The 22,452-nt window shown below is 48.8% G+C and overlaps 1 protein-coding gene across 1 annotated transcript in view; it reads left to right on the top strand.

Annotated features, from left to right (window-relative positions):
* LOC119449038 (uncharacterized) overlaps positions 1 to 22,452 on the top strand; it is a 179,405-nt gene that overhangs the window by 135,806 nt on the left and 21,147 nt on the right. Inside the window, exon 21 of the mRNA XM_049666622.1 lies at positions 7,186 to 7,233. Coding sequence (XP_049522579.1) covers positions 7,186 to 7,233 — 48 coding nt within the window. The remainder of the gene's footprint in view (positions 1 to 7,185; positions 7,234 to 22,452) is intronic.

The following is a 22,452-nucleotide window of genomic DNA, read 5'->3' as shown; positions in this document are numbered from 1 at the left end:
TATTCTAAAACCCTCTAATAAGTGCTGGGGTTTTACGTGCCAAAACCAGGATATGTTTGGGAGGCATGACGCAGCGGGGGACTCCGGATAAATTTTCGCCACCTAACTTTAACGTACACCAAAATCTAAGTGCAAGGGTGTTCCTGCATTTCGCCTAGATCAAAATGCGGCCGCCGTGGCTGGGAATCAAACCCGCGTCCTCGAGCCAGCAGCGAGACACCTCAAAAGCTAAGCTAACACGGTGGGTGCAGTTCATGTGACGTGGTGCACTGATCTCATCGTGTCCAACATGTTTAGATATTAGCAGAATGAGTATCTGCATCCGCCACACGGGCAAAACATCAAGAAATAAAAGCACCAGAACCCACTTTTGGCTCGGGTCTTGCTCCCATTTCTTATTATACGTTCTCGCATACTTGACCCACTTGCCCATGTTTGGATTCTCCTCTCTGAGGAGGATCCGATATTACGTCCAACCTATCGAAATTAATTTCGAATGTAAGCACGAACAAAATTTCATCTAGCAGGAGAAGGAAAATGGCAGTAAAGTTTCGCGCGAGATACGTGGAGTAGGTCGAAAACTGTGCCCGGCGCGATACTTCACCCAAAATTAAGACATGACCATGAACACACTGGGGCGTGTCATCCTCCCGCGCTTCCCTTCTTTCATGTCGGTGCCACGATCGCCCGATGGCCCCGACCATATGTTATTGCTCTCCCTTCCTGAGCATGGCCATGTTAGTACAGTGTGCTGTGAAATCTCATTACTCCCAGGTTCATCCCGATGCCCGGGGATCGGGTGCATAGCGGTCAGGCGGGGTGTAAGTTTAAGTACATCAAAGATCAAAGCTACCGGCTCAGACAACGGCGCAGAGAGGAAAGGGGAGGGTGGGGGGGTCATTTCACGCACGCACACACGCACAGCCGCGCGTCCGGCTCAGCCAGCTAAAACATCGCCTTCGAGATTTGCTTCTACCCGATCAGAGCCACCTCAGTAGCGTAGATTAGCGCGCCACTACTAGCCCAAATAAAGCCAAGTCGCAGATTTTCAGTAGCTCAAATATAGCCACATAGCCAACTCGTCCACGTCGACGCGAAATTTTTTTTCTGTAGCCCAATTTGGCTATATATAGCCAAACCTGGCAACACTGCGTTTCAGTTCGGTCACCGCTGTCGGGGGTTCTAGAATTCAGCTCTGGAGCATACGTTTCGTCTAATGGCCGACGCAGTGTTGATGGCTGACTCCACCTGCGAGAGCAGATATTGGCAAACCAATGTCGTTCTTTCTGAGCACCGCTTGCCACCTGTTTGGAACACGAGTCCCATGATTTATTAACCAAAAGGAAGCCGTGTAACTGCGCCCGTAGATTAAAAAAAGAAAAGAAGGAATAAGTTCGCGTTAGGCCAGTTGCTTCGAAGAAGTTTTATCCGTTCCTGGGATGAGCAACAAATGAGCAAGTTAGAAAAAAAGCAGTCCGTATTAACTACCTCTGCAGTACAATAGGATGGTGCTGCTATTATTCTACAACAGCTGTTCCACTGAATCGCATATCACATCTTATGATACCGCACACATCAAAGATTGCGTAACTGGTTTCAAAAAGCGTTCGCTCACTTTCAAAACATTAATGCACCGTTGCTTCTTTTCTTCGCACAGGTTGACGAGGGGGAAGCGGTAAGTGTTTGGAAATTGCACGCCCTGGCATCGTTTAACTGCTGTGTCGATGAGCGTTCACCACCAAATATTTCTTCTTGATGGTGGCTGATCATACACGTATTGCTGTCGAGAAGTAGAAAAAAGTCGCAGTTTCGCCCGAAAGGCGGAGCATCGAATGCGATAGCAAACTAGTAGAGAGCTATTCGAAGCAAGGATAGGGTAGTTTAATGGGCCGTATAAGCACAGTGTCACGCACGCAGAGATAAACATGAACACATCTCGCTCGATGACCGCTCAACTCGCTGTGAAAACGCCGGAGTGAGAAAGCGCGCCAGCAGCAGCGGGCAAATTGACCTTCGAGCTGTCTCTCGTCTCGCTTCTACGCGAACGTCGAAAGCACAGCGCATACGAAGCTACCGGCACTCGACGCATGCACTTTGTCCCCATCGCAGATCGCTTTGAAGATGAGGCTCGCGCGGTCGGGCCCTTCGCCCACGTCGAAGATCGCTTTGAAGATACGGCGCCCGCGTGGCCGCGCTGTGAACAGCCGCCGACGGTGCATGACGCACCGCCCCCCTCTCCGTCGCCTCACCCCGTGCCTCGCACGCGATGGACCGCGCGCTTCCGGCCTGCCTTCCTCCCTCGCGTGCGCTACATTGAGCCGCGATGGCCGGCTCACCCTCGTACACTTTCACTCGCACACACAGCGTACGGTGCTCGGCGACGATTTTATCGCCACTGGTTTTTATACGGAACCTCACGGCGACGGCGTCGACGACGCCGACGGCGGAAATGCGCTTGGAGTGTCTATTTAATTGCTATCGCAATAAAAGACACGTTGAATAAAGATTGCTTGTTTAAAGGTGGGAAAAAACACTGCGCCACCGAACGAGGATGGAAGGAAGACATTCTTAACAGAACTTCCTTCCGTCCTCGTGAGCTGGCGCTAGAAATGTTTTCCGAGTAGACTACCAGCATGCCCAACATACAGCATCGTTAGCCGAGCAAGACAGAAAGAAGTACGCGCCCTACGCTGCATTTTTTTCCCGGTGCTCAGGAAAAGTTAAAAACAGCTTAAAATAGAACCGACACGTGCAGCTGATATGCGCCCTAAGCTCGGCAACAGTGGGGTCATCTGCTCTAGAACAGCAGCTGCAAACGCCAGAAGTGCCGTCAGAAGCGGCGTCAGTCGCGTTGCGCACATGTGTCTAGCAGCGGCGTCATCAGTGCAGCATATCTCACTGACATTCGGGCTCCATGGATGGTGGCCACCGCGTCGCAGGAAAGGGTTATTTTGGCGCGCGCAAAAAGCATTGTAGCGGCTTGGCAGACACCGCGTAAAGTGGCAATTTCTCAAGCTTCGATTCTACATGTTTAGTTATGGGTCACCGAAGAAACGTCGGGCATCAGTGTCCAACATCGTTTAGCCTAGACGTGCTTTAGGGAAGCAAGAAAATAGACATGAGCTTATTTCTCTGTATATGGAAGCTGCGCAACTACCTTCTATGCGTAGCCAATTAATGCTTTTCTTTTTTTCGCTGACATAATTACCATGTGCGCTCGGATTTGCCGCAGAATTATTATTGTCGAGGAAACAACACTGTGCCACGTAATAACGGCTTTCGAGCTCTGCCATAGGCACGGCATTTACGCGTAGCCCTGCATGAACATAATGCGCGGTTGCTGCCGTTTTATGACACCAGCATGCCTAGAACATGGCGTCAGCCTGCCTTGCGATTGCCGAGTGATTTGTTTTTTCGTGTTTGTAACAAGGTTTGCCCTCGCTTGTTATTTCCCGCCGCTTGTTACACAGGTAGGTCTTGAACCTGCCGGTTTTCCGACCTGAGCTGATTGAGTTTGCTTATTTACTAGAGATAGGGTCGTGAAACATTGAGCGTAACCTGGACGAGGCGGGTAACCAGGATCCGGCGCGTCATTCAAACTCGAGTGTCAACTTGAGATTAGTTTGGGCCATTCTACACGTCTTAAACTGTAACATGGGTTCCAGCATAAGGTCGAAGCTTTAGGGCGCAAAGAGTCGGCGAGGCGAAAACAACCAACGAGGCAAGACTGGAGATAACAGTGCTGCCTTTGTTTATTCGGCGGTGTGCTGCTGCCAGAGAGCAGCCTACAACCGACATTCCCGCTACTTACGGTCTTCGCCTTCAGTAACAAATTTACCGAATGATACTCGTTCATTGTGCATGCTATCTATGGGCCGCCGTATTGAGAGCACCGCGCCAGTTCGGTATTTCCCACGTGGACGTTGTGGCAATGCTCACTGATCCGTCTCGTGAAGGGACAACGGCTTAGTAAAGGTAAATGCGAATAGAGAAGATTATATACGATATGCGTTTTTTTAATTGTTAATAAAGCGTTAAAAAATAACCCCGTCGTATGTAGAGGAAATTACTTTTTCAGCAAGATTGCTCTCACAGGCGGCCATTATTTGCGCGAGAAATCAACATAAGTATATAAAGAATTATTGAAATTTCGCTAAGTATATCTTAAACTGATTACCTTACGGTACACATGTGTCAATTTACAATTTGCAGGTAGTGATTTCAAAGTGATATCCACTTAGAACGAATTAGGAAGATGACACCAATTTAGAGATATGCGATCCAAAAATTTGCGACAAAATGCATGAGTAATTTTTGAGCTTCAGTGCACAAAAAGACATTTTATTGAAGAAGTATGCGAAACAACACGGCATTTTTGCCGCTATATTAATATACAATCTGGTGCTACTATCAAAATTTGTTCTATGTGGATGTGCCTTATGAGTTTACTCGATGGAATTCACATATATGAATTATATATCCGCTTTTGTAGCTAGCCAAAAACTTATTGGTTAAGTTTTGTTGATTAGTCAATCATGTATTTGATTGGCAGTGTAAGGAATGCCCACCTATTTGAGTAATGCAGCTCAATGAGTGGATTTGTGCCATACGCCGCAGACGATTTTGGAAATTTGGTGTAGTTTTAAGGCACCTGGTATAAAGAAGAAGGGAAAGACTTAACTTAGCTTTGTAGCACATGCACTTGTGATTCGCGATTTGACCAGATAAGGATTATCGGCATAGACAGAAACACAAGCGCACGAATGATATTCGAAGGTTTTTTAATACCAAAGAGTGGGAGCGATTGTGTCAGTGATCGGTCGATGAGCCCGTACAATGGGGAGAAAGAACGTCTGTACGCGGACGTGCATACATGGTTGTGATAGACGTATTTTCGCGCATTGGCCTTTGTGTTTTATATTTCTTAGTTTTTTTAGTGGCGTATGTGGGCGAACGAACAGCGTGACTTCAGCGCTTGCTCTTCGTACCCTTCGATGTGATTGTGTCTTTGTTGCGGCCGCCTGTTACATGTATGTTAAGAACGTAGGGGCGCTATAACGTAAAATGATTCCAAAGTGTTTTGATTCCGAACTCCTGGCGTCAAATTTACGTAACGACCGACGCAAGCATCGGGCGGTGACCCGCAGCGTTGTCTGAACAACGCAATCAAACGTTCTCCTCGTTTATAGGAGGTCACCTTAGTTCGCTTTCAAAACCAACAACATTGTCAACACTTAGCGGTTTTTCTTATCTAATTGGCTGAGAAGAGGCGAGGAGCACGCTCTAGTGGAGAGGGTTTCGATGGGGCCGAGCCAGCACAGTGAAAATAGATAACCGCATCAAGAGGGTGGTGCCGGCTTCTCCGATTGGTCCGCTTCGCCTTACTTAGCTTGCGGTGGCTGGTAGAAAATCGCGGCGGCGTGCAACGGAAGAATAAGAATGCCGCTAAAACGGATCCTCAACAAGGAAGAGTTGGCAGAGCGATGTTGTATGCATGCCGAAAGGGCTCGATAGCGTTTTACTGCCACGCAAAAAGGTTTATCATGCGCAAATGCATGCTCACTGGCAGGTGCGAGTAGCGAGGGCCTGGGCGATCGGCGGGCAGCTATCTTCTATTCCTTTCGGAACGGGGCAGTCTGTGGATAGTCAGAAAAATTTTCAGTTTTGTCCGGCATATTAGTGCTTTTTTTTTCGCGTACACGTCACTTTGACGTGGTGAGTTTTCGCGGTTTTGTGAGGTCGGGTTAGAGACAGGCAAAGTGGGCGTAGCCAGAAAACATTGGACCAATAGCACAGGGCGAAAAGGCGTAGAATCAGGAATGATTATTTCTCTTTTGTGCAGTTTAATCATTCATAATCAGTGTGTCCGCGTTATATCAGATGGGGAGCTACAGCGGTTTTCGTGACGTCGCGTGACAGACATTCGAAGTTGCGAGTGGCCTGATAATGTTTTGGCCACTTTGGCTTTTGGCTAACGTTTTGGCCACTTTGGCGTTTTGGCTGATTGCAGAAATTGGAATCAAAACAGTTTGAAATCATTTTACGTTATAGCGCCCTAGGTCATGAAAAAAGTTTTGGTAAAAGGACAACCAGTACACTAAACGCAGAAGCCTATCAAGTATCTATAATATTGCAATGTTATAGTGCCGGTGAACAATCACAATGACACAACGTTGATTGGGCGAGCGTGTGCCCAGTAAAACAGGCAACACGCAGCACAATGATAGCTACGAGCACACTTGTCGATTGTCGAAATCTGATCTGCGAGTCAAGCGCATTGGCTATTTCATACATGAGTAGTCGAAGGTTCAAGAGTAGTCGCTGGTGCAAGCGCTGGTTCTATAATGCACATGGCTATTCTCGCAGCGCACACAGCCCGATTACACAAGGCTCGGCGACAACATGAACAACTGATAGAATGAGCAATAATATTCTAGAAAGTTCAGATAGAAAAAGGTACGGCTTGCGCTGAGCGATATCATTGAAGATTTGTTAATCTGTGAAAGACGGTCACCGGGAAATAGAAATAAGTACGCGTGGCAACATTTCATTGGTGAATCTTGGATTGTGTCTCCTATCTATGTTCTTACTGTACGTCTTACCACTTGCAGGAAGAGCATCGCGTCGTAAGTATATGAAGGCAGACAGGGAAAGTTATGTCAGCGCCTCGTCTATTTTTTTCAATGCCAGTGGAATCGTTTGCTCCTCAATGAGATCCATTGCTCCGTGGCCTTATACAGTGTACTAGAACCTTCTAGTACACTGTAGCCTTAGTTCAGTGAGTTGCGGCGATGTGACGCTACCCAGAGGGTACGACTGCTTGCGTCACGCGTGCGTCTGAGCCACTGAGCGCGCGCCTCTAGCGTTCCGGATAAAGCCCCTATATAAAATATATAGGGGCTTTAGTTCCGGAGGAGATGCGATAGACGCTTCACGCGTCTGTCAGGATTACTTCCTTCGACTTCCGTCGTGAGGCGCCACCCAGAGGGTACTCTCCTACACGACCGTAAAGCAGGCACGAGCGCTAGCCAATGGGAGAGAGTAGGAAAGGGTAATCGGAGAGGGTGGTGAACCGTTGGATCGGCCGCATCTGGCTGGCATTGAATAAAATAGAGGAGGCGCTGGTTATGTTGTCTTCACTAGGAGTGTGTTGCGCTGAAAGTCTTGTTCTCACTTGCTACGCAGCATCGGAACAGGAACAGGAACACTCCAGAGGATGCACATTGTGGGAGAGTGAGTATGCATTCATCCTTTCCGAGAAGCAAGATACCGCCACAGGGGCTTCAGCTACAGCTTGAAAAATAGCAAGTCCATAAACATTGCCAATTGCGGTTTCATCTTCCTACGTAAACTTACATCGCTTCATTTTAACCACGCTACATCGTTTACCTCTCATAGAGCAAAACAATAAAAAGTAAGCGTAGCTTGAACTGGAGGAGCAATGTTAAAGAGACAGCAGAGCTGATTGGAACCTAGCTGGCCCTGTTTTTCGGCTAGGCTAAGCACTACCAAGTCACCCCCAGCATTTTCTAGAATTTATCGCGATGCGCGGCCTCTTCTTCGGGAGTACGAACTTTCTTTGGGCGTCCCGTGGCTTCTACTGATTGAGCGTCGCCGCGCACACGCTTGCATAGGTGTTGCCTCAAGGTCAGCGCATGCGCTAAATCAATCGTTATCACAGCGCATGCGCAGATCTCTGTGTGGCGGCGGAAACCTGTTGCGCGCAGCGTCTCCGAGCTGCTGCTGAGCTGCTGCCGACGCCGCCTGCGTTTCCCCGCCGCGAACGCTGGAAACGGGGGAACGCGGGCGGCGTCGGCAGCAGCTTTGCGCGTAGCCTCGTCGGTGCTGCTACAATTTCTTTTTCTATCTCGCTCTCATTTTCTCTCTCACTCTCCCGAGCATTGCGCGCGCATGCTCTCCCTCCCTCTCCTTAACGTCCCATGTCAAGGCAACATGTGTACGGCGCGCGCGGTGAATCATGTGTACAACATGTGTACAGAAAGGGCGCGTGCGCTCCCTGTCGGCGCATGCGCAGTGCACATGTAGGTTGCGCCAGGTGTTCTAGCAGCTGCAGCGTCGCTGGTTGCCATGGCTACGGCACGGCTGGCTTTCTGTTAAACACAATACTTTTTACGGCTAGCTTAAACAGCTTCGCTGTTAAAAGTAAAGATGGTGACGAAATGTTTAGCTGTACTGTAGGTGGAGACAGTACACATCCGTGCACAGTTATACGGTGTGAGCCACGGCTGGAGGGAGCATCCGAGCACTGGCCTCGCGTTAAAGGAGCACTGAAACACTTTTCGGGATACCTGAGAAACAAGCAGCAATGAGTGAGATGCCTTTGAACGAATATATTACCGAATATATGTTTGTAAATGACCTATTGTAAACCGAGATATAGAGAACACAATGTTTACTCTCCTCATTCGATCTCATCAACTGTTTGGTTTTATTATAGTTGGGCTGGCGCCAATGGCGATGGCTTTCTTACCACATCCTACTATATTTTATTCCTTCTGGAGTAACTTTTCGAGGTTGCTGTTTGAGAAAGCTGCCCGGAAAGGACGAAGGAGCAGTGACGTAACCGATGGGATTTGTACGCTAAAAACCACCGCTTCCGCACTTTCTAGGACATCTGAATCGGCGCCCATGCATGGGCGCCAGCTGTTGCTCACCATTAATTCATGGTAATGAGCAGTTGCCTAAACACTGGCATTCTGACCAGTTGCACTGTTTTTACGTTATCGGTGAGGTCTCATGTGTGAAAAGAGCAGGGGTTTCGAAACTGCTGTACTGAGCAAACGATGACAGACTAGGTTCTCGACCGCAAGCAGCGGAATATTATTTTGATCGCATGTTCACAGCGCCATTTTCTGCAGATCGCGAAGATTTTATTACTCTCTTCAAATAGTGCTGAAGTCTGTTTAAGGGGTTTTGAGCTGTTGCCGCTGGCAGAAGCGTAGACATACCACTGTGCAGCCAAGTATACCGGAACGAGCGACACCTACCGCAAGCCGAAACCGAAATATACCGCAACCTATCGAAACTTACCGTTGCTCACGAGCTTTTCGAATTCGGCGTTCATTTAGGTGAGGTAACGGTCTTGAGTGTTGAGCTCGTTAAGGAACAATTCTAAGTCGGTATGGAGTAGGAGGAGGGAAAAACTTTATTAAATAGGTAAAAGGTTTAATGGCAGGTCTGGGTGGGGCCCTCAGTCCAGGGCTCCACTGGCTCTAGCGGCTCGCTGAGCTTGGTCCAGGGGGGCCAGTTGGCTCTTCCGGTCCTCACTTGCGAGCAGTGCCTGCCACTTCCGTACGAAGTCTGTCAGCCTTAGAAGGGGTGAGTTGATATCTGTCGGCCTAGCGATATCAACTCACCCCTTCTAAGGCTGACAGAGTTGATATCTCTCGGCCTAGCGAGGCAGCAGTGCTTTCTGAAAAGTTTTATCTTCGATATATTTTCGTTTATCTTCATTACCTTGCAATTTCTTCTTTCGTGTTCATAGTGCACCTCATTAGCCATTGCCATAATTTTATTAGATATATATATTTTACGCATTTTACAGCGATTGTTTTCAGGCCTTTTTACAGCGACGATACGTCTACCTTTCGCACTTCATTGCTCCATTGTCAACTCATGAACACTGGCCTGGCGCTCTTTGGCCATACCTGGCCCTTGCGCCATTAAACACCAAAAATCATCATCATCTCGGTCTAGCGATACAGTCCCACGTTATGTGAGCCAGCGTAGGTTTTGCTCCACACCACGGGCAGGTGTCTGTAATGCGCCGGGTGCATCTTCCATAGGAGATTTAGGTGTTTGTATGTGTTCGTTTGGATGCGACGCCCGTCCCGCGCTTGTATTCTGGTTAGGTTGGAGTGCGGAAGGCCGAATGTCCGTCTCCCCCTTCTCTGATTTTCCAATATGTCGCGCACAGCGGACGGAGGTTTCTCTAGGGTTCTGGCCGCCGCTCGGTTGTTACTTCCTCGAGCTATGCAGTCTGCCCTTTCGTTCCCATCCAGTTCGTTGTGCGCTGGGCACCACGTTGTGCGCTGGGCACCACGATCCAGGTCGAGGCGTGAGCCGAATATTCTTGTAGCGCAGCGCGGTATTATTCCCCGCATGAAGGGTCGACACGCTGCCTGCGAGTCCGTAAGCCGGTTGACTCTTAACGTGGGCGTCTCGGCGTCCCGTATGGCCAGCGCTATGGCTGCAGCCTCTGCTGTGCATACCGAGGTAGTCTTCACTGTGGCAGTTACCGTAGTGACTTGGTTGGTTGCGCTTATTGTGTAGAAGTCTCTGCGAGTAGTTGCACTCGCGTCCGTGTAGTAGGCGGCCGGATCATTGTCGAATCGGTTATGCAGAGCCCTCGTCCTGGCCTGTCTGCGGCCTGCGTGGTATTTAGCATTCATGTTTCGTGGAATTGGTGAGACGTAGAGGTGGTCCCTCAAATTTCGAGGCAACAAGTCTGTGTCGCCGCAGAAAAGGGGCCGAGGTTCGTATCCCAGCCGTCGGAGTATAAACCGGCCCCGCGGCGTAGAGCTCCACCTTTCTCTTTGTGATATCAGAACTGCAAAGGCATGTTCTTCATATTTGTTGTAAATACCCAGCCGCTCCAGGCGATCCGTGCTGACTGTGTTCGGGAAACCCAGAGAAGATTTGTATGCCGTTCTGATAAGGGTTTCCACTTGCCTTTCTTGACATCAAGCGCCACAACTATCCTTCCTGGCTTCCTTGTTTTGTAACGGGTCGAAAACTTCGTCACAGAGCATGAGGATGGCGTCCTGTGCCGACACATGTGGCCTGAAGCCAAGCATAGAGTCAGGAAAAAGTCCATGCCGCTAGATGTAGTTGCTTACTCTGGTTTGGATCACCTTCTCAAAAAGCTTCCCTACGCACAACGTGAGCGATATTGGCCTGAGGTTACGTAGATCTCTAGGTTTACCCGGTTTAGGTATGAGTATGATTGTAGCCGATTTCTAGTCTTCCGGTACCGCCCCGCCATCGGACCATACGTTATCGTTGAAGTAGGCCGTGAGCTGCTTCAGTGACTCCCGGCACAGGTTGCGCAGTATCGCATTCGTAACCTGGTCCGGACCCGGTGCGGTGTTTTTCCGGAAAGATTATGCGGCTGCATAGAGCTCTGCCGTTATGGGCTAGTCCAGCTCGGCGTTGTCAGGTCCCTTATAGCTGTATTGCATAGATTTTGTGTCATGCGCTCCTATCTACATGCTTTTAATGTCCTCAATGAGGGCATCGGTCGTGCCATCGTATTCACGTTCGATTAATTTGAGTGTTCGGCTTGTGGTGGTCCTTGTTCCTTATGGATCTATCATACTCCGGAGAATAGCCCACGTTGGCTTTGTGCTAAGCATTCCTTTAAGTGTATCACAAAGCTGAAGCCAATTGGTGTCTTGCAGCTGCCGTGCGTACTCACTGGATTCCTGCGCAAGCTGGGCTATCCTGATCCTGAGCTTGCTGTTATGTCTCTGTCTCTTCCACCGTCTGGTCAGGCTTCTCCGCGCTTCCCACAGGTGTACTAAGTACCCGTCGACTGCCGTCGTTTCGACCGTTGTCGCAATTTCCCGTGTAGTACTTCTGTGCATGGACTTGATGAATTCCGTCCATTCTGTAGTGCTTTCACACGGTGCGGTTTGCCTCTATTTCTCTCTAAGCTACCCTATTGGTTATGGTGGCTTTCCCTAATCTATGCCGAACCCGCATTGTATTAATTGAAACACTGATTATACAGTGGTCACTGCCGAGGTCTTCCCGCAAGTTGGTCCAGGTGACGACTCTGCCATTGTTGCCGAAAGTTAGGTCCGGTGACGTGTCCTTTGCTGTTTCCCGTTCTGGTTGGTTAACCAGGTCTCATGATCAAGACCAGCTCATGCTCCTCCGCGACGTCAACTAGCCTTTGGCCCTTGGGTGCAGGCGCGTAGCCAGGGGGGGGGGGGGGTGCTGATGGGGCTTCAGCCCCCCCCGAAATTTTTTCGAGCTGGCATGCACCGCCGACCAAAACTACCACCGACGCCGGCAATCATTCTGGATTTTGTCTACAATGTCCTTTTCACGCTCGAAAAGACATTTCGGCACGAGCATTGCGAACTCGGGCTGGATTTCGAGATAACGCCCTTGCACCTGGAGTCACGTAACGCAAGGAGTCCCATCCGAGCACAAACTTTCAACGGCTTTTCGATAGCGAGCGGGCGCGTTGCGGCATCTCGCAGCGGCCGCGGAATATACGGAGCGCATGGATTTCAATTACGAAACTTTATGGGTATACAGTTCTCATAAACTTTTGACGCGAAAGGTGCGCTGAAATTTCCAAAGGCATGCTTTAAAAGATTTTCAATTCTAGAACTTTATGGGGTTAATGTTCTTATAAACTTGGGCCAACATGCGCGCACTGGAACGCTCGTGTCCAAGCCGTTCCATAAATGGAAGCGCGCGCTCGCAATCTCCCCCACACACGAAAATACTAAATATCACCGTGACTGTCAGCTAGCAGCTGATAATTTTCTCCAAACATTTTCAGGACGCGTGCCCAATGTGATTGATCAGCTGGACCAGGGCAGGCAAAGTAAAATATGAGAAAACAGAAGAAAGTGAACGGCCTATTATTCAGGATTTTTTTTTTTGCGGGCGACAAGGTCTGGCTCTCCGTGGCCACAGGGACAGGGGCCCTATGGATTTAAGCAATGCCCCTGCTGAAAATACAGGCATTTTCAGAGTGCTTCTTCGCATGCGAGCTGATTATGGAGATACATATCTGAAGAACCATTTGGAAAGTTGCCCCAGTATTGCCTCGTATTTAAGCCCAGACGCACAAAACCAAATTATAGAAATTTGTGGTGACATTATCAAAGAAAGCTTAGATTCAAAAGCAGGCTACTTCTCCATACTTCCTGACGAAACGACGGACATCGCTGGAATCGAACAGCCTACTGTTTCTGCAAGGTACCTAAACAAGTGTGCCAACGACATCAATTAGGTTTAGGTTTTAGGTTTTAGCACCAGAATAGATGCCCATCTCTCACTGCGACAGCAGGTTCTATGTAAAGGTGTAAATACTGCTGCAGCTTCTAGTCACCCTTCCAGTGACCACTGCCAGCGCAGAGAGAATATTTTTTTAACAAGAGTTTACTAAAAAACTACTTGCGCTCTACAATGTCTGTGGAACGCATGGTTAGGCTGGCGCTTCTATACACCCACAGAGACGTCGGCATCAACGTGACTAATTCGCTCAACTTTCCCACCGAGAGAAGTTTGTCCTTTAGATAGCGAAGCAGCAAAAATCAATGCAAGTAAAAAGCACTGTTTCTTCTGGTACATAAGTTCTTAATTATGAAAACGTATGACCGCTCATTAGCTATTAAAACCGCAGAAATTTTCGCCGTTTATTCTAGCAGTTAGCATCATGATCACAATTATCCCGCGAATACAAAAATTACGTAGATACCAATAACCAATTTTGACCGACCTTGCTCATTGAAAGCCCGGCCCACGCGGCGTTCACCAAAAACACTCAGATATTGGGTAGTTCAACTTGCCGCATCATCTGTGGGCTTCGTTTGTCCTTTTCTTTCCTTTTCAGCTACCTGCTTTTATTTCTTTTTTGAAACGAAGGAATACCCTCCTTTGATTTTGGATGCAGAATAATTGTTGGCGTTGTGCAGGCAGTTAAATTACACATTTTCGTACTGATTTACGCTTTATTCCTCTATTATTCTACCCACATGGCACTGTCGCGACCGCCGCATGGCCCAAGTACATATCACGATTTCTGCGATCATAGTTATGTTCTTGCCAGGATCATCTGTCTTTCTGTGCTCAAAGTTTACTATCTGTGACTGAGCAACATGTTTATTAGTCTTATTTGACACATTATATACACTGACGTTTGCTTAAATACGTAGATTTATTGGAGACTCATGTATTTTTAAATATCTTACTGCGAGGTTTTGTGTACACAAGCAGTGAACTTTGTTTCCAGCGACTCTTTTATTGCCCTTTAGCGAGTTGTATCTTCGCATTTCTAATATATACTTTGCAGAACTCCCACTGTTTATTTGTACTTCTGTTGCGAGTATTAGCTCGGTGTAATTACAATACACGACGAATTACAGCTGCTCCTGCGCAATCGATTGCAACGAGGGATAGCGTCATTTAGGTTTCTTCCTGGCCGTTGCATATGTAGAAAAATGTAAACAAGGTTCTTGAACGACAAAGATTCATCAAAATATTTGTCCTCAACTTATTCATTTCATGGCCATTACGTTTTTCATATAAGCTGCATGCACTGCTTTGCTGGTTTTGAACTGATATTGACCCTTTTCGCGGCGATCCCGTGGGCGCTGCCATATTTGATCACGTGGTGACGCGTCCATTGCTTGCCTCGACTGCCTCCATTGCCTCCTTGTTTACAATGGAAGTGTATGACGCCGGCGCGGCTTATAAAACCTCTGTTTTCGGAGATATCGTAGACGGTGACTAGGTGGACGACACGAAGCTTTGCTCACAGCTTCAGAGAACATGCAAAAGCGCTTTCGGAGCTGATTGAGCTATGTCCAAACGGCGCAGGCAGTTTATATGGTGCTTCTTCTAAAAGCGGGGCTAAATATGCATTCCAAGCTTTGCGATTATGAATTCAGTCAGGATTAGTGTGTTTTGCTCTTTGTTCTTTATTCAGCAAATATTTTGAAGCAGTGGCTTGTCAGTTTCTGACTCAGTGAAGTTCCTCGATGCGGCCACTATATGATTATTTTCTGCCTAATCGCTCGCGGGTGTGCTCAGTTCCGAATCTGATAGATTTGTTCTTGCTGCGCACAAGGCTTGAAACGTAGCTGTTTTGTACATTGTAATACCTTGTAGCAAATATATATTACAGCTAGTAACTTGCTTACTTTTGTGGACCGTCACGAAACATTCAGCTTCGACCATTGGTGCGCCATAGGTGTAGTCCGTCATTTATTGTGTGTATACAGTGCGCATATATTCAAGTGTGCGTCCATTCACTTATTCTTGATACGTCGGCGATAGAGTGGGCGTAAGTTTTCCTGCCATTTGGACAGATGTGTATAGATAACGTGCGCGAAACTTACTATGACAGGAAGCGGCGCTAGTCCCTTTGTCATTGTTTATCGAGTGGTACTCACTGTTGCCGACGTTCTGGGAATGAAGCCCTTTCTTTGAAGGTTAGCGATACAAGGCTGGCGCATGAGCAAATTTCTGTATCCTCTAGGAAAGCAGTACATCACGAAGTGCCGGTAACACGTTCGGACAGTTGCAGCAGTGGTCCGCGAACTTCGCCACACAGATTCATTCTATTCCTTAACATGCCAGTCACTATTTTTGCAGCCAACCACTGCACACGTCTTCAATCCACATTATTCAATCTAGCATGATTGGAGCACAGTGTGTTAGCGAAAACTCAGTTGCATTTCCGACAGCTGATCGCTCAGAAGCAAGGTAGAATCGGTAATGGTTTCGTATTCGTGCGCGGTCACTGAGGAGAGGTATGGCGCGCCGCCGTGAGCGCCATCTCGTTTCTCTAAAACAAACTGCTCCGCGAAAAGGGTCAATAGTTCTAAAGGTCATGTGATGTTTTCTTTACTTATTATTTAGAAAAAAAACATGGAAGCATTGATATCAGTTATTTCTGCCACAATTTTTACGGCATACGAATATATTCTGTTATGAAAACATACATATTTTAATGGATAGTGCATAACGTTCAATAATTCGTTTGCAGCATCTAATATACAATGAAATTGGCAATGCAGTTATTATTCATGCATTTGATCCCTCGACAAATTCTATAAGGAGGAGGCCGCGCTGCAACCTGAGCCCCCCCCCCCCCCCCCCCCCCCCGAACAAAATTTCTGGCTACGCCACTGCTTGGGTGTATCTCCATCGTAGCCCCAATCAGAGTGCGGAGCATTAAAGTCACCTAGGATGATCGCCCAATCGTTTCGTTTCACTTTGCGCAAAGTGGACATAACTAGCACGTCGAATTTTGCCTTCCTGTCCCTAGGTGGGCTGTAGATGTTGGCAATAAATGTTTTTGGTTTGCCGCGCTTACATGGCCAGACGGTGAAGACTTGGTGTTGGATAGTGCAGTTAGGGACGTAGTCCACGCTCACCGCTATGCCCGCCCGTGTCCGCATTGCTATCTGAGGATTGTCAGGGTGCGTGTGCATCTTGTATCCAATGAGGTTCGGTATCCCCTTACCGGGTTCTGGTAGGCATATGATATCCGGGGGAACAGGTGTCGCATCTATGAAACGTGAAAGTGCTGTGTGTTTCGTTCTAAGAGTCCTGCAATTCCACTGCCAGTCCTCGAGGTTTTCGGCTACTCTCGTGTGGTGATTAGCCTTCGATAATGCTTTCACTCTCGGTCAGGGCTATCTGTTTGCACCTGCGTGTCGGAGTTCCTGGGCTGGCATTTCTGTGTTTGTTAGGTGACTCTTTCGTGGTGTGGGAAGAGGAGTCTTGTACCTGTCGTTTGAGCTTGTACAGCTCCGCAAAAAGTTGTATTTGCTGCGCTATATTGTCCAGCTTATCGTCTGTTCCTGTCGCCTGTGGCATCGCGTTCGTGGTTTCTGGGGTGGGTTTGTTTGTATAGGAGCCATTCCTTTGTTTGAGATCAGCTAGCTCCTTTCGAATTTCTCCAAAACTAGCTTTTAACATTCTGTTCTCCTCTAAAATGTTTTGATATTGTTGCTATTGATCCCCCCGATAGTGCTGCGATCCGGCTATGTTCCACAGAGCATATTCGCCTCCCTCACCTTGCCGTTACCTAAAAGGGTGTTTCACCCGTTCCGCCCGTTACAGACGGTGGCTACATCGTATCCCCTAATCCGGATGTCCTGCTCTCGCATAACGTCTCATTTCCTCACACCGTCATTACCATTACGGACAACACGTCCTGTCTTCCGCTAGTGAACTTTGGACTTTTTGCACAAGTTCTCCCGCGCGGCATATCACTTGTGCAAATCACACCGGCCCGAGACTACAACATTTCTGGTTTAACTGCTGACGACTCCTCGTGTGCAACTCTTGCTGTGCCTCCTGCCCCTTCAGACTTGAATGCCCTAATGAAAATGATTGCGCCCGACCTTCCACCCCAGTTTGCCAATGAACTACGTTGCCTCCTTGCCTCGTACTGGGATTTATTCGACCTTGGAGACCGTCCTATTGGACAAACATCTGTTGTAAAACATCGCATTAAGACCGGGGATGCGAGCCCGATCCAGCAGCGACCCTACCGCGTCTCTCCTACGAAGCGAGACATCATCCAGCACGAAGTTGATAAGATGCTTTCTCGTAACATCATTGAACCTTCCCTGCATCCCCTGTTGTACTAGTTAAGAAAAAGGACAACAGTTAGCGATCTTGCGTAGATTATCGGCACTTAAACAAGGTAACCAAGAAGGACGTCTATCCGCTACCACGCATTGACGATGCCCTGGATTGCCTCCATGGAGCACAATATTTTTCGTCCATAGACCTTCGCTCCGGGTACTGGCAAATTGCCGTCGATGACATGGACCGTGAGACAACGGCTTTTACTACTCCCGACGGCCTTTATCAGTTCAAAGTGATGCCTTTTGGTTTATGTAATGCCCCGGCCACATTTTAACGAATGATGAACGCCCTCCTACACGGTTTCAAGTGGTCCATCTGCCTCTGTTACTTGGACGATGTGATCGTATTTTCTCCGACTTTTGCGAGGCACCTCGAACGTCTATCGACGGTCCTATCTGTTTTCTGTCTGGCGGGGCTGCAACTCAATTCATCCAAATGCCACTTCGGTCGTCATGAAATTTCTGTGCTCGGACATCTCGTCGATTTTTCTGGTGTACGCCCTGATCACGGTAAAATACGGGCAGTGAAGGACTTTCCCGTGCTAGCGTGCGCCGAGGACGTTCGAAGCTTCTTGGGCCTCTACTCCTACTTTCGTCGGTTTGTCCACAATTTTGTGGACGTTGCACGCCCTCTTACTCAACTCTTCAAGAACGACGCTGCCTTCACTTGGGGCCGTGAGCAAGCTGGTGCTTTCACCGAGCTGATCCGGCTGCTTACTTCCCCTCCCATTTTCGCTCACTTTGATGCATCAGCTCCAACAGAAGTGCGTACCGATGCCAGCGGCCACGGTATTAGAGCTATCCTGGCCCAGAAACAACAAGGACAAGAATGTGTTATTGCTTACGCCAGCCGTCTTCTTCCCCCTGCTGAGCGCAAATATTCTATCACTGAGCGCGAGTGTCTGGCTCTCGTTTGGGCAGTGGGAAAATTCCGCCCCTATTTGTACGGCCGGCAATTCACAGTCATTACTGACCACCACGCACTATGTTGGCTTTCTTCGCTGAAAGATCCTTCTGGGCGCCTTGACCGCTGGGCTCTGCGCCTTCAGGAATACAACTACTCAGTTGTATACAAGACCGGCCGGTTACACCAAGATGCGGACTGCTTGTCGCGCCATCCTGTCGACCCTGCTGGACTCTGAGTTACTGGATCGGCAGTGGGAGACACTACTCGCGCCCAGCTTGCCTGTTGTATGTTTGTGGCCGCTGTGTGATGCTTAGCCTGTGCAGCTCTCTTCTGTTTGGGTGCTGGAGTCTTCATATTGCGCGTCCAGGATGTTTATCTAGATCTGTGATGATTTCGTCGTCTGGTACTCGACGTCGATCTGGATCTTGATTCTCTTGCTTGCCAAGGGTCAGGGCGGGTCTTTTGTTGTCGTTGAGGGAGCTCTAGGAAATCGCTGAGCTCCAATTCTTCGTCTTCATTTGCAAATCACCGTGAACGGTGTTGTTGAGCAGATCCGTGCTTTCCGCTCGTCGGTCTGCCTTTTGGTCGCGTTCGCTTCAGGCATTTCTGGCAGCTGCGGTCGACCGTGAGGTGCTGCTCCCCGCAGACGGCACATCGTAGTGAGTAGTCGATCGTGTCTGTCTTCAGGCTCGCCAACTCCACAGATTGTGTACAATTTCGTGTCCGGTTGCGGGTAAACGTCCGTGCGATGGCCGACACTGCGACAAGTCTTGCAAACTTGCACCGAGTTGCGGTATGGATGGCATGTGACCTCCCCACCGCAATAGTAGGCGAACCGTGGTAGGACCGTTCCGAGGAAAGTGATAGCTGCGCTCTTCAAGTCCCCTAGCATTCTTGCTTGGATGATTTCTATCTCTTGTGTCCGGGCTCGGAGGTTTGCCTTGATTGTCTCTCCGGGCGTATGCGGGGGAGTCCATGAATGACTCCTTCGACGGCGCCTTCTCCGGTGGCAGCGTAGGCATTGAACGCGTGCTTCTTGCCATTGAGTGTGAGGGCTGTGACCTTGCGCAGGAGATCAGCAGTCTCTTGTTCAGGTGTTGAAACTATTGCGATGTTTGAGCCTTGTTTTATGCGCAGTATAAATTGCTCACCCCTTACTTTGTTGTGGCAGGCTGCGATCACTGCTTCTGCTAGCATTGGGCTGGTCAGAGTCTTCTACGGAAGTCCTTGGTGTGGACGGAGAATAATCTTGAAGTCGTCCCGCGGCAGTGGTGGGAGCTTGTTCCATCGCACCCTGCGTCTGCGGTTGGGGGTGATTTGTTCTGCTCCTTCTGCGAAGGTTCGTTCCATTTTGCCTGTACGCGTTCCTTCGCTGCAATCAAAGCCTACGACACTGGTAAGGTGTCCAAAGAGGCCGCCAAAATTCTGCAACCTGGCAAGGAGAACGTACGCAATGACCTAATTAGAATAATATGGGCGCTCGCTCATAGTGGATTCACAGGGAACGAGATAGCCAACGATGTCGCCCGAGGACTTACACACCGGGCCCCAGCGCAGGCATACTACTCCCTGTCCAAAAAGCGAGACTTAACCACATACAGAGAAATTCTACAACACTATAGAATGGGCAGGAGAACCCTTCCTCCCCCCCCCATAGATCTCTCACAAAGAAAGAAGAAGTAATCTGGCGAAAACTGCAGACAGGTACCTTCCCAAAACCGTATGTCCTACACAAATGGCATCCTGAGGTGCACTCTTCGAAATGCAAAAAACTGTGAAGGCATAGCGACCCTAAATCACATGCTCTGGGCTTGCCCCGCGCTAAATGGTCTACATGGGAACAAAGAGTCATGGGAATCCTCCCTTCATAGCCAGGAAGAACAAGCCCAAAAACAAGCCATCTGTCAAGCCCAGGCCGCCGCCGGAAGCCAAGCGACGTCTAGGGGGGAGGTAGACGGTGAAAGGGGGAGCTGCGTCTCACCCCGATCACCCACACTCTCTGACGAGTGCAAATAAAGTGCTTTCTCTCTCTCTCTCTCTCGCTTGTTGTCGGTTTTGTCGGAGCGGCAGCACCGTCTGCCATCCCTATTTGTGGGGTTCTCTCCTAGTCCGCAGCAGATCCTCAGCGTCCGGGAGAAGCATTGGAGAAATAGGTTTCCGAGAAGTCAACGACTCAGAGAAATCCATGTCGTCTTCCTATGTGGGAAGTTTACCTTAGGCCGACGCACCGTTTAAGTCGCCTGCCGCAACAGAGGCGAGGTGGTGAGACGCCATATGCGTCAGGGTCGTGTGACGGACTCTGTACCGACGCGGCGCGGCGGCAACCGCCGCGCCTTAGCCCTCATTCGGGCTACCTCCGACGCCGCGTGGCTGGTATCTTCTCAAGGTCCTGGAGCCCCCGAAAACGTACCTAGGACCAGAAAGATGGTGTCCCTGGGTTCTGTATAAGTTCACGGTGACGATGAAACACAATTTCAGTCGATTACAGGAACTATAACCAACGAAAATATGGATATTGCGGAGCTCGATGTGGGTGCTGCTGCATTCGTCGATGCCGCCTAGAGCCCTAGCCAAGTCGGTAGGCATCGGTTGAATTCCCTACAAGCCTTGAATTTCTGCGGCGATGACTCTGGTAGCTGCGCTTCGAATCACGCCACGCTGACGGCATATAGTCGGTCCATGATCGTTTGTGCGGACGGCAGTCTCCTTCCCGGGTTTCGGCACCACTATGTGAAGAATGATGTGCCTCTACTTCGGTAGGTTACGATTGCTCAGTGGGACTTCTTTATCGGAACACCGTGTCCCCTGGCCCGCGCACGTGGTGATGGCACGCTTCATTTTTCTGCTCTCACCAGAGGCGAAATGCAAAATGCCCATGTTCTGTGCATTGACTGCACCTTAAAGATCTCCAGGTGGTCTAAAATAATCTCGTGCCCCGCACTACGGCATGCCTCATAACAAGAGCGTAGCTTTGTCGCGTAAAACCCCAGATTGTATTTTTACGTCATTCGTTATGTCAAGTACAGTAACAGGAAATAACACATGGCACTGTTTTGCACTTGTTGACGAATGGAGTGTCTGGAAAAAAATGCGTGAGAGGCACATTGGACGAATTATGGCTTCCAGGGAGGAGTTCTTCAATCGACGATTACAGAGTAGGTCTCACTGAAGCCCTGGTTAAGCGAAATGTGAGCGCCGGTGCAACTTCTAAAAGCTGGCAATTTTGCCGTTTGCGCGAAAGGTCCTCAAGTGGATCGCGCTTTTTGGCGCAGCCTGTGAGGCTTTAGATAAAATAGAGACAGCAGTAAATTCTTGGCACGGCATTACCCATTCGTAATATTGAGCGGTGCTGCAAAAAGGCTCTTCCTGAACCATTTTGTAATCAAGAACGCTTTGGTAGCGTTCCATGCGTAATTTTTCCGACGTCACAGCATTTGCCTCCACCAGTGGCGCAAGTAACTAATAACATAAGCAACGGCTATTCCCGACAGTTCTAATTATTATACAATATGCTGGATTCTTATTTGTTAATAGAAACTTCTGTAGATAGTGAAGATAATGAAATCAGGATGTAATTAAAATAACCGACGTCGTATGAACGGACGTTTATAGTTTGAAGCGAGTGCTGCTGCGCCTGACGTTTGTGTCTGGTGCATCGTCATTGAGGTTAGACGCGTATTGGCACACAATGTGCTTTCAGCAGACTTCAGTGCTTACATATCTCATGAACATTTTTCCTACTTTCCTTCAGGAACGATGAAGCGGCGGCCGCCAGGTGAAGCGCTCTTACCCGTTTTCCCGAATACGTTGCATAGCGCAATAAGAGCATAGTTCTTCAAAATACTAATGCACTGCTTTGAATTTCAGCACTCAGAAGCGTAAGCCAACAAATACGATTTCTATAATTTCGATGCCATTTTAACTACGTTCACGGGGTTCTTCCGTGATTGTCGGGGTAACCTCCGTGTCGCAGCTGGTTGTGTTTTGTGAGCATGTTTCACTATGGCGTCATACGTTGCTATAAGCCAGGTGACGCGTCTACTAGATTAGAGTTGTGCGTTCTACATCAAATGGCGACTTGTGTCGCCAAGCGTCGCTTGCCTCTTACCGCGCACATCTGCGGTCGTTTGGCTAGTAGGTAGGTTCCTGTCCTGGTTCGCTTGGGCCACTTTTATG

Source organism: Dermacentor silvarum, chromosome 4 (assembly GCF_013339745.2).
Source record: "Dermacentor silvarum isolate Dsil-2018 chromosome 4, BIME_Dsil_1.4, whole genome shotgun sequence".
Taxonomy (NCBI): Eukaryota; Metazoa; Arthropoda; class Arachnida; order Ixodida; family Ixodidae; genus Dermacentor; species Dermacentor silvarum.
The sequence above is the reverse complement of the archived record's forward strand: the minus strand, read 5'-3'. Positions and strand labels throughout refer to the sequence as shown.